This window comes from Malus sylvestris, chromosome 12 (genome assembly GCF_916048215.2).
Source record: "Malus sylvestris chromosome 12, drMalSylv7.2, whole genome shotgun sequence".
Lineage (NCBI taxonomy): Eukaryota > Viridiplantae > Streptophyta > Magnoliopsida > Rosales > Rosaceae > Malus > Malus sylvestris.
In genome coordinates this window covers 29,782,051-29,796,533 of record NC_062271.1, presented here as the reverse complement: position 1 = coordinate 29,796,533, position 14,483 = coordinate 29,782,051, and the positions used below count along the sequence as shown (strand labels likewise).

The window sequence follows — 14,483 nt, the reverse complement described above, 5'->3', positions numbered from 1 at the left end:
TGCTTCCCTATCTGCCTAACTTTGACCCACTCCGATGAAGCCGATGAAGAAGAACTCGAGTTCTTGGCAAGTTTTTGCTTCGACGGTGGTGTCAGCAGCGGCGTCGTGTTTTCCCTCTCTTTCTCCCCAATCAACACACTTACAACGGTTCCCACGCCTCGTATGATGTTCTTCAACAAAGCAACCCCTATTCTCTTGCTCATGCTCAGGCTCTTCGAAACAAACAAATTCGCCCCTGCACCAACCTTCCTGTCATCGCCACTGCCTTCGCTGGAAATGCTCTGTCTTCGCATAACCTCTTTCACCACCGGCGAGTAGCCGACACATTCCTCGAATTTGTCCATCATCAATTGCTTCCCTGTTTGGAGATTAGGAATGTGATTGTGTAAATCCTAGTATATCTTGGAACATCTTTTATATTCCTATTAGGAGTAGATTACCTATTAAATGTTGTAATCCTAAAGGGTAAGGAATTAACCTTCCCTACTACTATAAATAAAGGCACAATGGGGTGGAATAGAACACATCCACAATTACATATCTATCTCTTCTTCTCTCTCTATGCCGCACTCTCTCCCTCTCTCTATGGCCTCCATAATTGTTTAGTAAATTATGCCTACAACATGAATTGATTTTTCTTTTTTATTCAGTGGTTGTCTAATCTCCAAATTTGAATGGTTTTTTTGTTAATATAAATTTTTGAAGGCTGTTTTAGTCAAAATGGACGGCATAACTCTTCAGTTTGATCACATACAATAAAAATTGATAGAAGTAGTCTCTGAGTTTGTCTACCTTCAATCATTTTAGTCTTTCCCTAAAAAATATGTCAATATCCTCGTTAAATTGTCATGTGAGCGACCACGTGACCCCCTTTTTAAGGTATTTTTTTGTTGACTTGTATTAGGATTCCTATAATCTTGGGCTTAGTTTAGGTCGTATCCCTTGTAATCAATTGTAATTATTCTTTCCTTATTATGATAGCCATTGTATATGATTGTATGTATATCTCTAAATGAGAAGATTACAAACACATTGGAAAGCATTCTTTCTTCTTTTCTGTCAAACCGAACTCCTCCAGTTAACAAGTATATTGACAGATTTTTCACGAAATGACGACAAACTCAAAGACCATTTCTATCTTTTTTCAATGTCAGTGTCTAAAGTGAAGAATTGTGTCAATCTCAAGAACTATTTTAGCTAAAAAAGAAATTTTGACACTTAACACTCCGACTCCTTACCATTCAGACATCCACAATGTTGTTTCAAACTTCCAAGGGTTAGGGTAGAAGCCCTAACCTTGAGGCCTGATAATGGTTCGGAATGTCACACGTCATGAAACAATATTTGAGCATTCATGGAATCCAACAACACTGCAACCCAAAGACTATTTCTATCTTTTTTCAATGTCAGTGTCCAAAGTAAAGAATTGTGTCAATCTCAAGAACCATTTTAGCTTAAAAAAAAAGAATTTTGACACTTAACACTCCGACTCCTTACCATTCAGACATCCACAATGTTGTTTCAAACTTCCAAGGGTTAGGGTAGAAGCCCTAACCTTGAGGTCTGATAATGGTTCGGAATGTCACACATCATGAACCAATTTCCCTCTGCAGTTGGAGCTTCAAATCTGCACCTCAGCGGTATACTTCACCAACAGCACTGCAATTATCCGCATTGCACCACCATCTTCTTCTTACATGACGATCTTTATCTACGTGTTCACAATCGTTTTGCCTTTTTTGGTCGGACTTGCCTGCAAATGGGCTCGGCACCCTGTCGTAATCAGGCTTACCAAACCTCTCGAAAAATGGATCCGTCGGTTCTTTGAATTTTTTCGGTGACAAAATTATTATTTGGATTTTTTCGGTGACAAAATTATTATTGTAAAGTTTGTGATTAAATTATTGTTGTAAAATGTTTTAGGCAGTTTTTTTGTACGATAACATGGAAAGAAAACAAAATAAACAAAAAACTTTGAATTAATTTTTCTTTTTTATTCAGTGGCTTGTCTAATCTCCAAATTTGAATGGGTTTTTTAATATAAAATTTTGTAGGCTGTTTTAGCCAAAATGGACGGCATAACTATTCAGTTTGATCACATACAATACAAATTAATAGAAAGATTCTCTGAGTTTGTCCACCGTCAATTATTTTGATTTTTCTCCCAAAAATTTGTCAATATTCTCATTAAATTATCATGTGAGCGACCACGTGACCACTTTTTAAAGGTATTTTTTGTTGACTTGTATTAGGATTCCTATAATCTTGGGCTTAGTTTAGGCGTATCCCTTGTAATCAATTGTAATTATTCTTTCTTTATTATGATAGCCATTGTATATGATTGTATGTATACGTCTAAATGAGAATACAAACACATTCTTTCTTTTTTGTCAAACTGAACTCCTCCAGTTAACAAGTATATTGACAGATTTTTCACGAAAGGACGACAAACTCAGAGATCATTTCTATATTTTTTCAATGTCAGTGTCCAAAATGAAGAATTTTGTCAATCTCAATAACCATTTTAGCTAAAAAAGGGGAATTTTGACATTTAACACTCCGACTCCTTACCATCCAGACATCCGCAATGTTGTTTCAAACTTCCAAGGGTTAGTTTCCAAAAAAAAAAAAAAAAATAGTTTTCAAAAGAACTTCCAAGGGTTAGGGTTGAAGCTGAGGCAGACATATTCCACCGCTATGATTGACGCGCAATCTTGAGGCTCAAGCTATTCTTCCTACTGAAAATCCATATAGAAGTCAATCTGTTTTTGAGAAATTGATTTCAAGTTTGAAATGATCAACTTTGTCAAGCATGGTTTCATAGCTTACCAACAACAACAAAGCCTTATTTCTCACTTAGTAGAGTTAACTGTGTGAATTTTAGTACGTCGTTGTGCGCAGTTTTGTACTAAGTCTTCTGTTAGCTCTAAGTACTCCATGTCTTTTCTCAAGTCTCTTTCCAAATCTTTTTAGATCATCCTCTACCCTTCTGCCCTGAGCCTCCGTCTCGTAATCGCATTTTCTAACCGGAGCATCTGTAGAATTTCGGTTCATATGTTCAAACCACTTTAACCGATTTTCTCTCATTTTATTTTTAATTGCAGCTACTCGTACTTTACCTTGGATCTCCTCGTTCTTAATCATGTTTTTTTTCGTGTGCCCACACATCCAACGAAGCATTCTAATCTCTACTACCCTCATTTTCTACAAGTGTTGATGCTTGGCCGCCCAACATTCCGTGCCATAAAACATTGTTGGCATTATTGCCGTCCTATAAAATTTTCCCTTGAGATTTGGTTGCATAACATACCGATGAAAAGAAAATGAACCTCAACTCTTTTGTTTCAAATCATGCAATGACATGATTAATGGAAAGTAATGCTTTTGAAATAACTAAAAAGCGTTTTCAAATTATCAAAATTCAGTTGTTGCAGATTTGCCATCGTTATGTCACAGAATACGTCTCGAGCAAAAAAAAGGGATCGAAAAACATAACACAAACTCGAAAACTTCATAACTGTATAACAAAACCACGAAACTACAAGGTTCGGATTAACACTAAACGACCGAGTACATAACCAGTCTACCAAGTACTTGTCTCTAAAGCAGGCTAAGAAATGAAAACACTACTCGACTCTGTTTCCATCGCTTCTAAGCCTTATTTTTCTCAACGAGCTTCTCAATAAGATCCGCCGCATCCTGCACGGTTGCAATGGTCTGAGCGCTGTCCTCCTCCACACTTATACCGAATTCCTCCTCAAGTCCCATCACAATCTCAACCTGGATGTAGATTTACATCAAAATAAACTGGAAGTAGAATACACTAAAATGTACTTAACTACAGGACGGATATACAAACAAGAGAGATTTAAAGGTTGACGCCAATAAAATATCCCGATAGTCTCTTAATTCTTCACTGCTTAAGAATAAATCATCGAAATTATAAAGAGGACAACTTTTGCTACAAGAACAGGATAGAACGACTCCGGTTGAAGAGAGATCCATTTTATGTAACAAGTTTGCAGATGAATAACAACCGGGAAAAAAATAACATCAACGACTAAACTCTAGTTTACAAACAGAGCAAAACCATGCTTATAGGAAGACAAGATTCAGGGAAAACAATGTGTCAAGTAGCATGTTAGCATATTAACAATTATAGAATGTACCGTATCGAGAGAATCAGCTCCAAGTTCAGAAAACTTTGACTCGCCAGTAACAGCAGAGTCATCTGGCAATGCAAGTTGCTTCCTTACTATCTTAGACACCTTCGCCACTGTTTCTGGTTTGGCCTGCTCAATGGCAAACAGTTAGCATTACTACAACTCACAACAACACCATGACTGTCAACTTATTACGTTTTTCAAATAAAAGGCCGGCTTTCTCACTATCGGTCATAAAAATGTACATGCCTACGGGTCCCTGGCCACAAAAGAATGTCACGTTTTGTTAACAGTATAGATAATAGATGGTTAGATACATTGACATGTGTCAAGAGATGTGGTTGTTATAATATCAGTATGGTTGTTATAAGTAGGATAAGGTGTCTTAGTGAAGAAGTAATATAGATAACTATATAACAATTGTAAGTAGAGTAATTCAGTAACTTTGCAGTACAGAAATATAATTCATTTCTCTCTCTCTCTCTCTCTCTCTATCTTTCTATCTCTAAAACCTCTTCATCTTCTCTGTGATATTACATTACTGCAACTTAATATGTTGCTTAACATGGTATCATTCGCCGATCAAGCTCTACGTGCTTGAAAGGTTTTTTTTCTGATCTTGGAATTGTTGATTTTTGCTTCCGCCGCTCAAGATTCTTTCTTTCTCTGTTGTGTTCTTCTGATCTGGGAATTTTCATAGTTCTTTGGGTTGTGATTCTTCGTCTGCGCAATTGTGCCCTCTACGTGTTCGATACATTTCCTGTGAGAACTCTTCTTCGACAATTTTGCAATGGTGACTGCCAATCAACTACAAATTGTGCAAACGCCTATCACATCTCTTATCTCCACCGTTCCTACGTCGGTGACTGTGAAGCTTGATGATTCCAACTACCTCACATGGCACTTCCAAATGCAACTCCTCCTTGAAGGTCATGGAATTATGGGGTTCTTGGATGGTTCTAGTCCTTGTCCTGCACAGTTTGGCTCTTCTGGATCTGGCGATTCTGATTTAGATTCTGGAGATTCCTCGTCCCGAATTGAAACAGATGCATACAAGATCTGGAAGATGCATGATCGAGCTTTGATGCAGCTTATTACTGTCACCCTTTCTCCATCCGCTATTTCATGTGTCATTGGAAGCACCAGTGCTCGGGATCTATGGATTCGTCTCAAGGAGCAATTTTCTATTGTTACTCGTGCAACCATATTCCAGATGAAGTCTGAGTTACAGAATATCAAGAAAGGCCCTGATTCTATATCTCAATTCTTGCAGAGGATCAAGGCTGCTCGTGATTATTTGGCAGCTGCCGGAGTTCATTTCGAGGATGATGATATTGTCATTCTCACTCTTAATGGCTTATCGGGAGAATATAATACCATCCGGTCTATCATTCGAGGTCGAGAGAATGTTATTTCTCTTAAGGATCTGAGGTCTCAGTTGCTTGCTGAAGAAGCAATGATTGAGAATACAGCTGTTACGCCATTTTTGTCTGCCATGATTGCCAAGAACTCTGAATCTGGTGGTCATAGTCAAGGGGTTTCTGCCAATCCAAGTCCCGGGTATTCACCACATCAATCTTCTGGTGTCCCACTTCAGCAACATACATATTTCAAGAATAATTACATCAAGAACAAGGGTCGAGGAAAATTCAACTATAATACTAATTCTCGATTTGGGAATTCACGAAATACCTATACAACTCCTGCTCCTGGTATTCTTGGTGCCCCTCCAACCCAATCAGCTTGCCAAATATGTGGAAAATTTGGTCACCTTGCTGATACCTGTCGGTTTCGAAATACTGATGTTGTTGTAGTTGATGGCTGTCAAATATGTGGCAAGAAGAATCACACTGCTCAGTTCTGTCATTTTCGAAATGCCAATATTTCTGGTTCTGCTTCTCAAATGACGGCAATGCATGTAAACTCTTCCTCATCCACTCCACCATCAAATGATTCATCTCAGCAGTTCTGGATTACAGATTCAGGGGCAACAAATCACCTCACTGCAGACTTACAGAATCTTTCCTTGGCTACTCCATTCTCATCCACAGAGACCATTCAAACTGCGAATGGTGCAGGTTTACCAATTTCACACATTGGTTCTTCTATCATTCAGACCCCTACTCAAAATTTGAAGCTTAATTCCATTTTATATGTTCCCAAAATTACTCAGAATTTGTTGTCTGTGCACAGAATTTGTCTAGATAACCATTGTTGGCTAATCTTTGATGCTTTTAATTTCTGGATTCAGGACAAAGCCACAGGGAGGATTCTGTACAAGGGCCAATGCAGTAATGGGTTATATCCACTACCAATGTCAAGACCAGCTGCGATTCAGCATCAAGCCTATACAACTGCATTTCTTGGACAGAAAGTACATTCCAATCTATGGCATAGCAGACTAGGTCACCCATCCAATTCCATTTTGTTTACTATTCTTAGAAAGTCCAATATCTCAGTCCCCTATGATGTCTCATCTTCTGTGTGTCATTCTTGTTTACAAGGAAAATTCAGCAAGCTCCCATTTTCATCCTCTGTGTCTAAGGCTGTAAATCCTTTTCAAATAGTTCATAGTGATGTCTGGGGCCCTGCTCCTTGTACCTCTATTGATGGTTTTAAATACTACGTGACATTCATTGATGAGTGTACTCGATATTGTTGGCTTTTTCCTCTACATAATAAAAGTGAAGTCTGCTCTGTGTTCATTGGTTTCTATCAGTTCATTTTTAATCACTTTGCAGTTTCTGTTAAAACTTTACAAAGTGATGGGGGTGGGGAATATACAAGTCACACTCTTCAATCTTTTCTGTTAGATAAAGGGATCACTCATCAAATCTCTTGTCCCCATACTCCAGAACAAAATGGGCTGGCAGAACGCAAACATAGGCATGTAGTTGAAACCTCCATCACATTGTTACAGAATGCACATCTTCCAGCATCTTTCTGGTCCTTTGCTTGTCAAACTGCGATATACCTTATAAATAGGATGCCTTCTTCAACTACAAATAATCAGTCACCATTTGAGGTTCTGTTCAATTCAGTTCCAGATGTTCAACACCTTAGAATCTTTGGTTGTGCATGTTTCCCATTCTTAAAGCCTTATACTAGTAACAAGCTGCAACCTAAAACCAAGTTATGTATCTTTCTGGGTTATGCATCTAAATACAAGGGGTACATCTGTTTTGAAGTTAGCTCAAAGAGAATTTATATTTCACGACATGTTATATTTGATGAGTGTGATTTCCCTTATTCCTCTCTTGTCCAAAAGTCATCTGTTTCTACTTCACAGTCTGTTCCTCAAATACCAATGAATCCAGTGTCTATTACACGGGATAACCTGCTTGTTGGAGTGTCATCTAATTCATATGTGCCTAGCCTTAGTGTTATACCTCGCACTGCTACTGCCACTCCTAGATCTTCCAATCCTTCTCCTGCACCTGAACTGTCTCAGCCAACAGCAACCGACGACATCAGCTCCCCCATTACTTGCAATGTCCCTCAGTGTACTTCTCCTTCCATTCCTGTGGCTCCTGAGTTTCTTCCAGAAAGTTTACAAGTCATTCTTCCTCTACCTCCATTTAACTTGCATCCTATGCAAACACGATCGAAGAGTGGTATTGTCAAGAAGAAAGCATTTAGTGCTCTGACTTCTCCAACTACAGACGTTGACTTATCTCAGATTGAACCACTGTCTTATAAATCTGCTCTTAAATCGCCAGTTTGGTATAAAGCCATGGAGGAGGAACTACAAGCCTTGCATTCCCAGAAAACTTGGTCCTTAGTTCTTTTACCATCAAACAGAAACCTTGTGGGGTGTAAGTGGGTGTTTAAGATCAAGAGACATGCTGATGGTGCCATTTCGAGATACAAGGCTCGGCTTGTGGCCAAGGGGTTCAATCAGGAGGCAGGAATCGATTATGGTGAAACCTTCAGTCCTGTTGTTAAGCCTACTACAGTACGTCTTGTTCTTGCCTTAGCTGCACATTATGGTTGGGGTTTACGGCAGCTCGATGTCAAAAATGCTTTTTTGCATGGTATTTTGGAAGAAGAAGTGTATATGGCGCAGCCTCCGGGGTTTGTAGACCCTATCTATTCATCCTCAGTGTGTAGACTTCACAAGTCTTTATACGGTCTCAAACAAGCTCCCCGGGCATGGAATGAGAGATTTACTAAGTTCTTGCCTTCCTTGGGATTTCACACAACTTATGCCGACACTTCATTGTTTGTCAAACAAACTTCTTCTGGAATAGTACTTCTTCTTCTCTATGTGGATGATATCATCATCACTGGCAGTGCCATTTCTGTCATTCCAGAGCTAATTTCTGCGTTGGCTACAGAATTTGATATCAAGGATCTGGGACCACTCCATTATTTCCTTGGTGTTCAAATCACAACCAATACAGAAGGGTTGTTTCTGTCTCAGCATAGATATGTCACCGAGTTATTGACAAAGACAGAAATGCATCAGTCCAAGTCTTGTGCTACTCCTTGTCTGCCTTCTCATCGTCTTCTTAAGGATGATGGCATACCATTTGACAATCCTCATTTGTACAGAAGTATAGTGGGCGCCTTACAGTATCTAACTTTCACAAGACCTGATATTGCTTTTTCGGTCCATCAGGTTGCTCAGTTCATGCAGTGTCCCATGGAGTCTCATTACTTGGCTGTCAAAAGGATATTACGGTATCTTAACGGCACTCAACATTATGGTCTTCAATATACCAAGGGCGACTTGGAGTTAAATGCATTTAGTGATGCGGACTGGGCATGGGATCCGAATGATCGACGCTCTACAACAGGTTTGGTTGTTTTCTTGGGTTCTAATCCCATTTCGTGGTCATCAAAGAAGCAGAACACTGTCTCTCGCTCTTCTACTGAAGCTGAGTATCGTGCCATTGCTACAACAGCAGCTGAGCTTGATTGGATAAGACAGATTCTCACTTTTCTGCAGATTACAGTTTCGACTCCATCCATTATGTTTTGTGATAACCTCTCGGCTATTGCTCTGACTTGTAATCCAGTGATGCATCAACGAACCAAACATATTGAGATTGATATCCATTTTGTTCGTGACAGGGTTGCCCAACAGTTACTTCAAATGCAGTTTGTTTCCTCTAATGAGCAATTTGCTGATATTCTGACAAAGGGCCTATCTGCACCACTTTTTCGTGCTCATTGCTGCAATCTCAGGCTTCGTGGTCCTTCTCCTGAGCTTGAGGGAGGATGTTAACAGTATAGATAATAGATGGTTAGATACATTGACATGTGTCAAGAGATGTGGTTGTTATAATATCAGTATGGTTGTTATAAGTAGGATAAGGTGTCTTAGTGAAGAAGTAATATAGATAACTATATAACAATTGTAAGTAGAGTAATTCAGTAACTTTGCAGTACAGAAATATAATTCATTTCTCTCTCTCTCTCTCTCTATCTTTCTATCTCTAAAACCTCTTCATCTTCTCTGTGATATTACATTACTGCAACTTAATATGTTGCTTAACACGTTTCACTTCAAAACCGAGCTTTACTCTGTTGCGTTGCAAGTATAAAGCTCGGATTGAATTGTGCACATAAACTAAACCTTGAACTTGAAGACTGAAACTTTTGACGCTTACGACGAAACACCAAATTATTGTCCATGAAGAATACAATGTGTAAAGATCTAAGCATAAAATAAGAACAATTCAAACAGAAACACATACAGCGCAGGAAACGCGAAGCCGCAAGGAGCGTTGCTGCAACCCGAAAGATCTAAGCATAAAATAAGAACAATTCACTCATACTCCAGTATTGGTACTTCCTGACGATAGTGGTAACTTTGAGATTTATAGTGATGCTTCCTTGAATGGTTTGGGATGTGTCTTGATGTAGCATAATAGAGTAATCGCCTATGCTTCTCGACAGTTGAAGATTCATGAAAGGAATTATCCTACTCACGATCTTGAGTTGGCAGCCATTGTTTTTGCTTTGAAGATTTGGAGGCATTATCTCTATGGTGAGAAGTGTAAGATCTTCACAGATCATAAGAGTCTTCAGTATCTTTTTACTCAGCCAGATCTTAATCTTCGTCAGCGAAGGTGGATGGAATTACTAAGTGATTATGACTGCACTATTGAGTATCATCCGGGTTGTGCAAATGTGGTAGCTGATGCACTGAGTAGGAAACCTCAAGGTCGACTTAATGCTTTGTATGCTTGCCGTGTTCCTCTTCTTGCAGACTTGAGAGCTACTGGAGTAAAGTTGGAGATCGAAGAACGAAGAGAAGCTTTTCTTGCTAGTTTCCAAGTCAGGCCAGTTTTGGTTGATCGTGTATTTGAAGCTCAGATGGTTGATGAAAAGATTCAAGAAATGATTCGATTGACAAATGAAGGGAAAAAGAAAGACCTCAGGATTCGAGAATCAGATGGCATGCTTATGCAGAAGAACATAATGTATGTACCGAGTAATGAGGAATTAAAGAAGGAAATTCTGGATGAAGCACATTGTTTAGCTTATGTGATGCATCCAGGAGGGACTAAGATGTACCATACCATTCGACCATTTTATTATTGGCCGGGTATGAAAAGGGAAATTGCAGAATATGTAAATAGGTGTATTGTTTGTCAGCAAGTCAAAGCTGAAAGAAAGAAACCTTTTGGTCGGATGCAACCACTTCCCGTTCCTCAATGGAAATGGGAAAATATAACTATGGATTTTGTATATAAGCTTCCACGTACACATAATGGATTTGATGGCGTTTGGGTGATTGTAGATTGGCTTACCAAGTCAACACACTTCATTCCAGTGAGGGAAAAGTATCCTCTGAATAAATTGGCTAAGTTGTTCATCACGAAGATTGTGAAGTATCATGGAGTTCCAGTGAGTATTATTTCTGATCGAGATTCAAGATTTACTTCTAAGTTTTGGATAGCTTTTCAAGAAGCTCTTGGTACGAAACTGCTTTATAGCACTACTTATCATCCTCAAACAGATGGACAATCAAAGAGGATTATTCAGACGTTAGAGGATATGCTGAGATCTTCAGTGTTGCAGTTTGGGGATTCTTGGCATGATCGCCTAGACTTGATGGAATTTGCCTACAATAATAGTTTTCATTCGAGCATTGGTATGTCACCATTTGAGGCACTTTATGGTAGAGCTTGTCGTACGCCATTATGTTGGTCAGAGGTTGGCGAAAGAGTGCTAGAGGGTCCAGAGATTGTGGATGAAACTACTCAAAATGTTTAGGTGATTAAGTCTAACCTGAAAGCGGCCCAGGATCGACAAAAGAGTTTAGCAGATAGACATGCTACTGATCGAGTATATGATGTGGGTAATTTGGTACTCTTGAAATTGTCACCTTGGAGAGGTGTAGTGCGATTTGGAAAGAAAGGCAAGCTAAGTCCTAGGTACATAGGACCTTATGAGATCACTGAAATGATTGGTGAAGTTGCTTACAGATTGGAGTTACCTCCGGAGTTATCTAAGGTACATAATGTGTTTCATGTCTCGATGCTTCGACATTATGTTTCAGATCATTCACATGTGATTCCTCCTCAACCTTTGGAGATTAATCCGGATTTGACGTATGATGAGGAACCAGTGACTATCTTGGATTGGAAAGATAAAGTTCTAAGGAATAAGACAGTGAGCTTGGTAAAAGTAATGTGGAGGAACCACTCAGTGGAAGAAGCTACTTGGGAGACAGAAGATCGAATGAGAGAGATGTATCCAGGGTTATTTTATGAGTATTAGTGGTTTGATTGGTTGTATGAATTTCGAGGACGAAACTCTATAAGGAGGGTAGATTGTCACAGCCCGTCCCCAAATTTCATTTCCGAGGACTTGAAGTTAAGAAATTACCCTTGGTCGTCAAGTGGGGTTGTGTGTGTGTGTGTGTGACTTAATTAAGTTGGTTTTTTTTTGGGTGATTTTACTAAAGTTTAGACCTGAAGTGATCTAGAGACTTAAAGAAAGTTGGATTGTGGTTTGGTTTGGATGGATCACACACACGGGACATATACACCATCTCCTTCCCCGTACCCTCTCTCTCTTCTCTCTCAGCTTTTCTCTCTCTCTCTTCCTCTCGAAACCGTACGGACACATTCACCCACGATCATCCAAGCACGGATCGAAGGTTTCAAGGACACCATTGTACTCGTGAGGACCCTACGAACACATCCATACCCATTTCAGCTAAGAAACCTTTCGATTTCACGTTGAAACCTCGAGGTCCGATTTGAGTACTGTTCATGAACTTTGTATTGTTGGTTTTGAGGACAATCCAAGCTCACAGTGAGCTTTAGGAGGTTCCCACGAAGCTTGGGGACGTTCGTTTGAAGGTTTTGGACGTCGGGATCACAAGGTTCGAAGGTGACCGGTTTTGGTGAAATTTCCTGACGTGATTTCGAAGGATTTGGAAGTTTTTAAAGGTATAGCCTTCTTCCTCTCATAATTTGTGAAGTTTTGGTGAAAATTTCATGGAAAATGGTTGAGAATTGAGCGAGAAAATGGAGATTACAGGCCTGCCCAGTTTCCGGCGCCAGCGAGTTTTTCCGGCGACTGGAGGTAGGGGCGCGTGGCTATCCCGGTGCGTGGCTAGTCCAAATTTTTTTCTAAAATTACCTCGACGTCCGTGACGTCGAGTAGGTCACTGTGGTATATTCATATACCCAAATTGAGCATCATATGAGAAGTTATTACGTATTATTGCCTATGTGATTTAAATAACGTTTTTATAATTGTTTCGCATATAGGTGAGACCTATCCTGAGGACGAGCGCGTTCAAGGACGTCACGAGGGTTACGACCCTTCGACTTATCAGTGAGTGGGCATTATTTTCTGTATTTACCTATATACTATTTATTTTTCCCAGAAATTGAATTTAAATGAAAGTTTGTTTTTAAATGCTATGCATACATTATATGAATTGATAATTGATGCATATATATGTGAAATGGTGCTGTGGACGCACAGGTGAGTATTAGGTGAGTTCTATATTAATCATGTGATTTATTGTGATGGGAATTGTATTGAAAGCTCAAACATGCACCCCTGGTGTTAATGCTTATATTATTCACCCCGCACCACATGCTCACATTGGATCCAAGTAGGTGCATGTCATACAGACCATTAGAGGGTTCCGACATGTCGTACAGACCATGAGAGGTGGTTCCGACTCGTAGGTGACTTTAGATTATTATACAACTGTTGATGAGAGAAGCACTATAGTGTATTTTTACACCATTCTTATCGTACAGACTACTTTAGGTAGTTCCAATTTATGTGCAGAGTAGTGTCGTACAGGTCACTGTGGTGACTCCGGTTGGATTGGATATTGAGCTATAGAATTAACCGTACATGACCAACTGCAGGGTCTCCGGTTAATTCCTTATTTCACATGTTATATTGATGCATCCTTATTCTGATTAACGCTTGTGGCATGGCATACTTTCTGGTTTTTGGTAAAGATTTGCGATTTGAGATATATGAACATTTATATGTATATTATGTTATTTTCTGGGAAAGTATACAGGTTTTACAGCGAGGGGTTAGAAATGTTGTTAAATTGAAATGTTTTCGAAAAGCTTTGTTTTACTGACCCACTCAATTTTGTTTTGCGCCCCTCCAGGTCCTAGTTAGCAGTTGGTGGTTGACGAGGACTTCTACGGCGTTCTGACAGACTCCTTGAATGTAGGACTCACCTGCGGGTGTTGTGATTTAGTTATAGTCCTACTTGACTGCACCTAGTACTTATGCTCTGAATTTGTGTGTTTCACACTTAAACTCACTCTAGCATGTTAGTTGGATATTACTACTAGTAGTTGGTTTTTATTCCTTCGTATTTCCTTTATCTTTTGCTTCCGCATCGCACTTTTGGTTACGTCACGCTTACGTGACGGCCAGCATGCCTTGATTCTAAGATCGGGGTGTGTCATTTAATATTTATTTTTATTTAATCTCTCCATATTAAATTTTAATTTTATTAATATGCACATATTTAGTTTTTTTTAATTAGAAATGAATTTAAATGAGAAAATATTAAATAAAATTTGTGATACAAAAATATATAAATACATAAGTGTACAAAAATAATTGTGCCAAAAAATATAAAATTGACTTTTTTGTACCGAAATATTTGCACCTACATGATTGTACCGAAATATATTATAATGAACCTAAATGTATGTACCGAAATGTATTATATTGAATTAATGTACCTAAATGTCAATACTGAAATGTATGTACCAAAATGTACGTACCGAAATGTATGTACCTAAATGTCAATACCAAAAATGTATGTACCTAAATATCAATACCAAAATGTATGTACCTAAATGT

At 38.9% G+C, this 14,483-nt stretch overlaps 1 protein-coding gene across 5 annotated transcripts in view; it reads right to left on the bottom strand.

Moving 5' to 3' along the window:
- Nucleotides 1-3,492: 3,492 nt before the first annotated feature.
- The window catches only part of LOC126594251 (acyl carrier protein 1, chloroplastic-like), a 29,214-nt gene continuing 18,223 nt past the window's right edge, over nt 3,493-14,483 (bottom strand). For 3 of the 5 annotated variants that reach the window (XM_050260492.1, XM_050260493.1, XM_050260488.1), the window contains exons 3-4: nt 4,170-4,292; nt 3,493-3,780 (exon numbers count right to left, since the gene is read on the bottom strand). In XM_050260492.1, the coding sequence (XP_050116449.1) occupies nt 3,652-3,780; nt 4,170-4,292 (252 nt within the window). In that variant the 3' untranslated portion in view covers nt 3,493-3,651. The remainder of the gene's footprint in view (nt 3,781-4,169; nt 4,293-14,483) is intronic. The other 2 variants (XM_050260496.1, XM_050260490.1) reach the window with 1 other exon arrangement.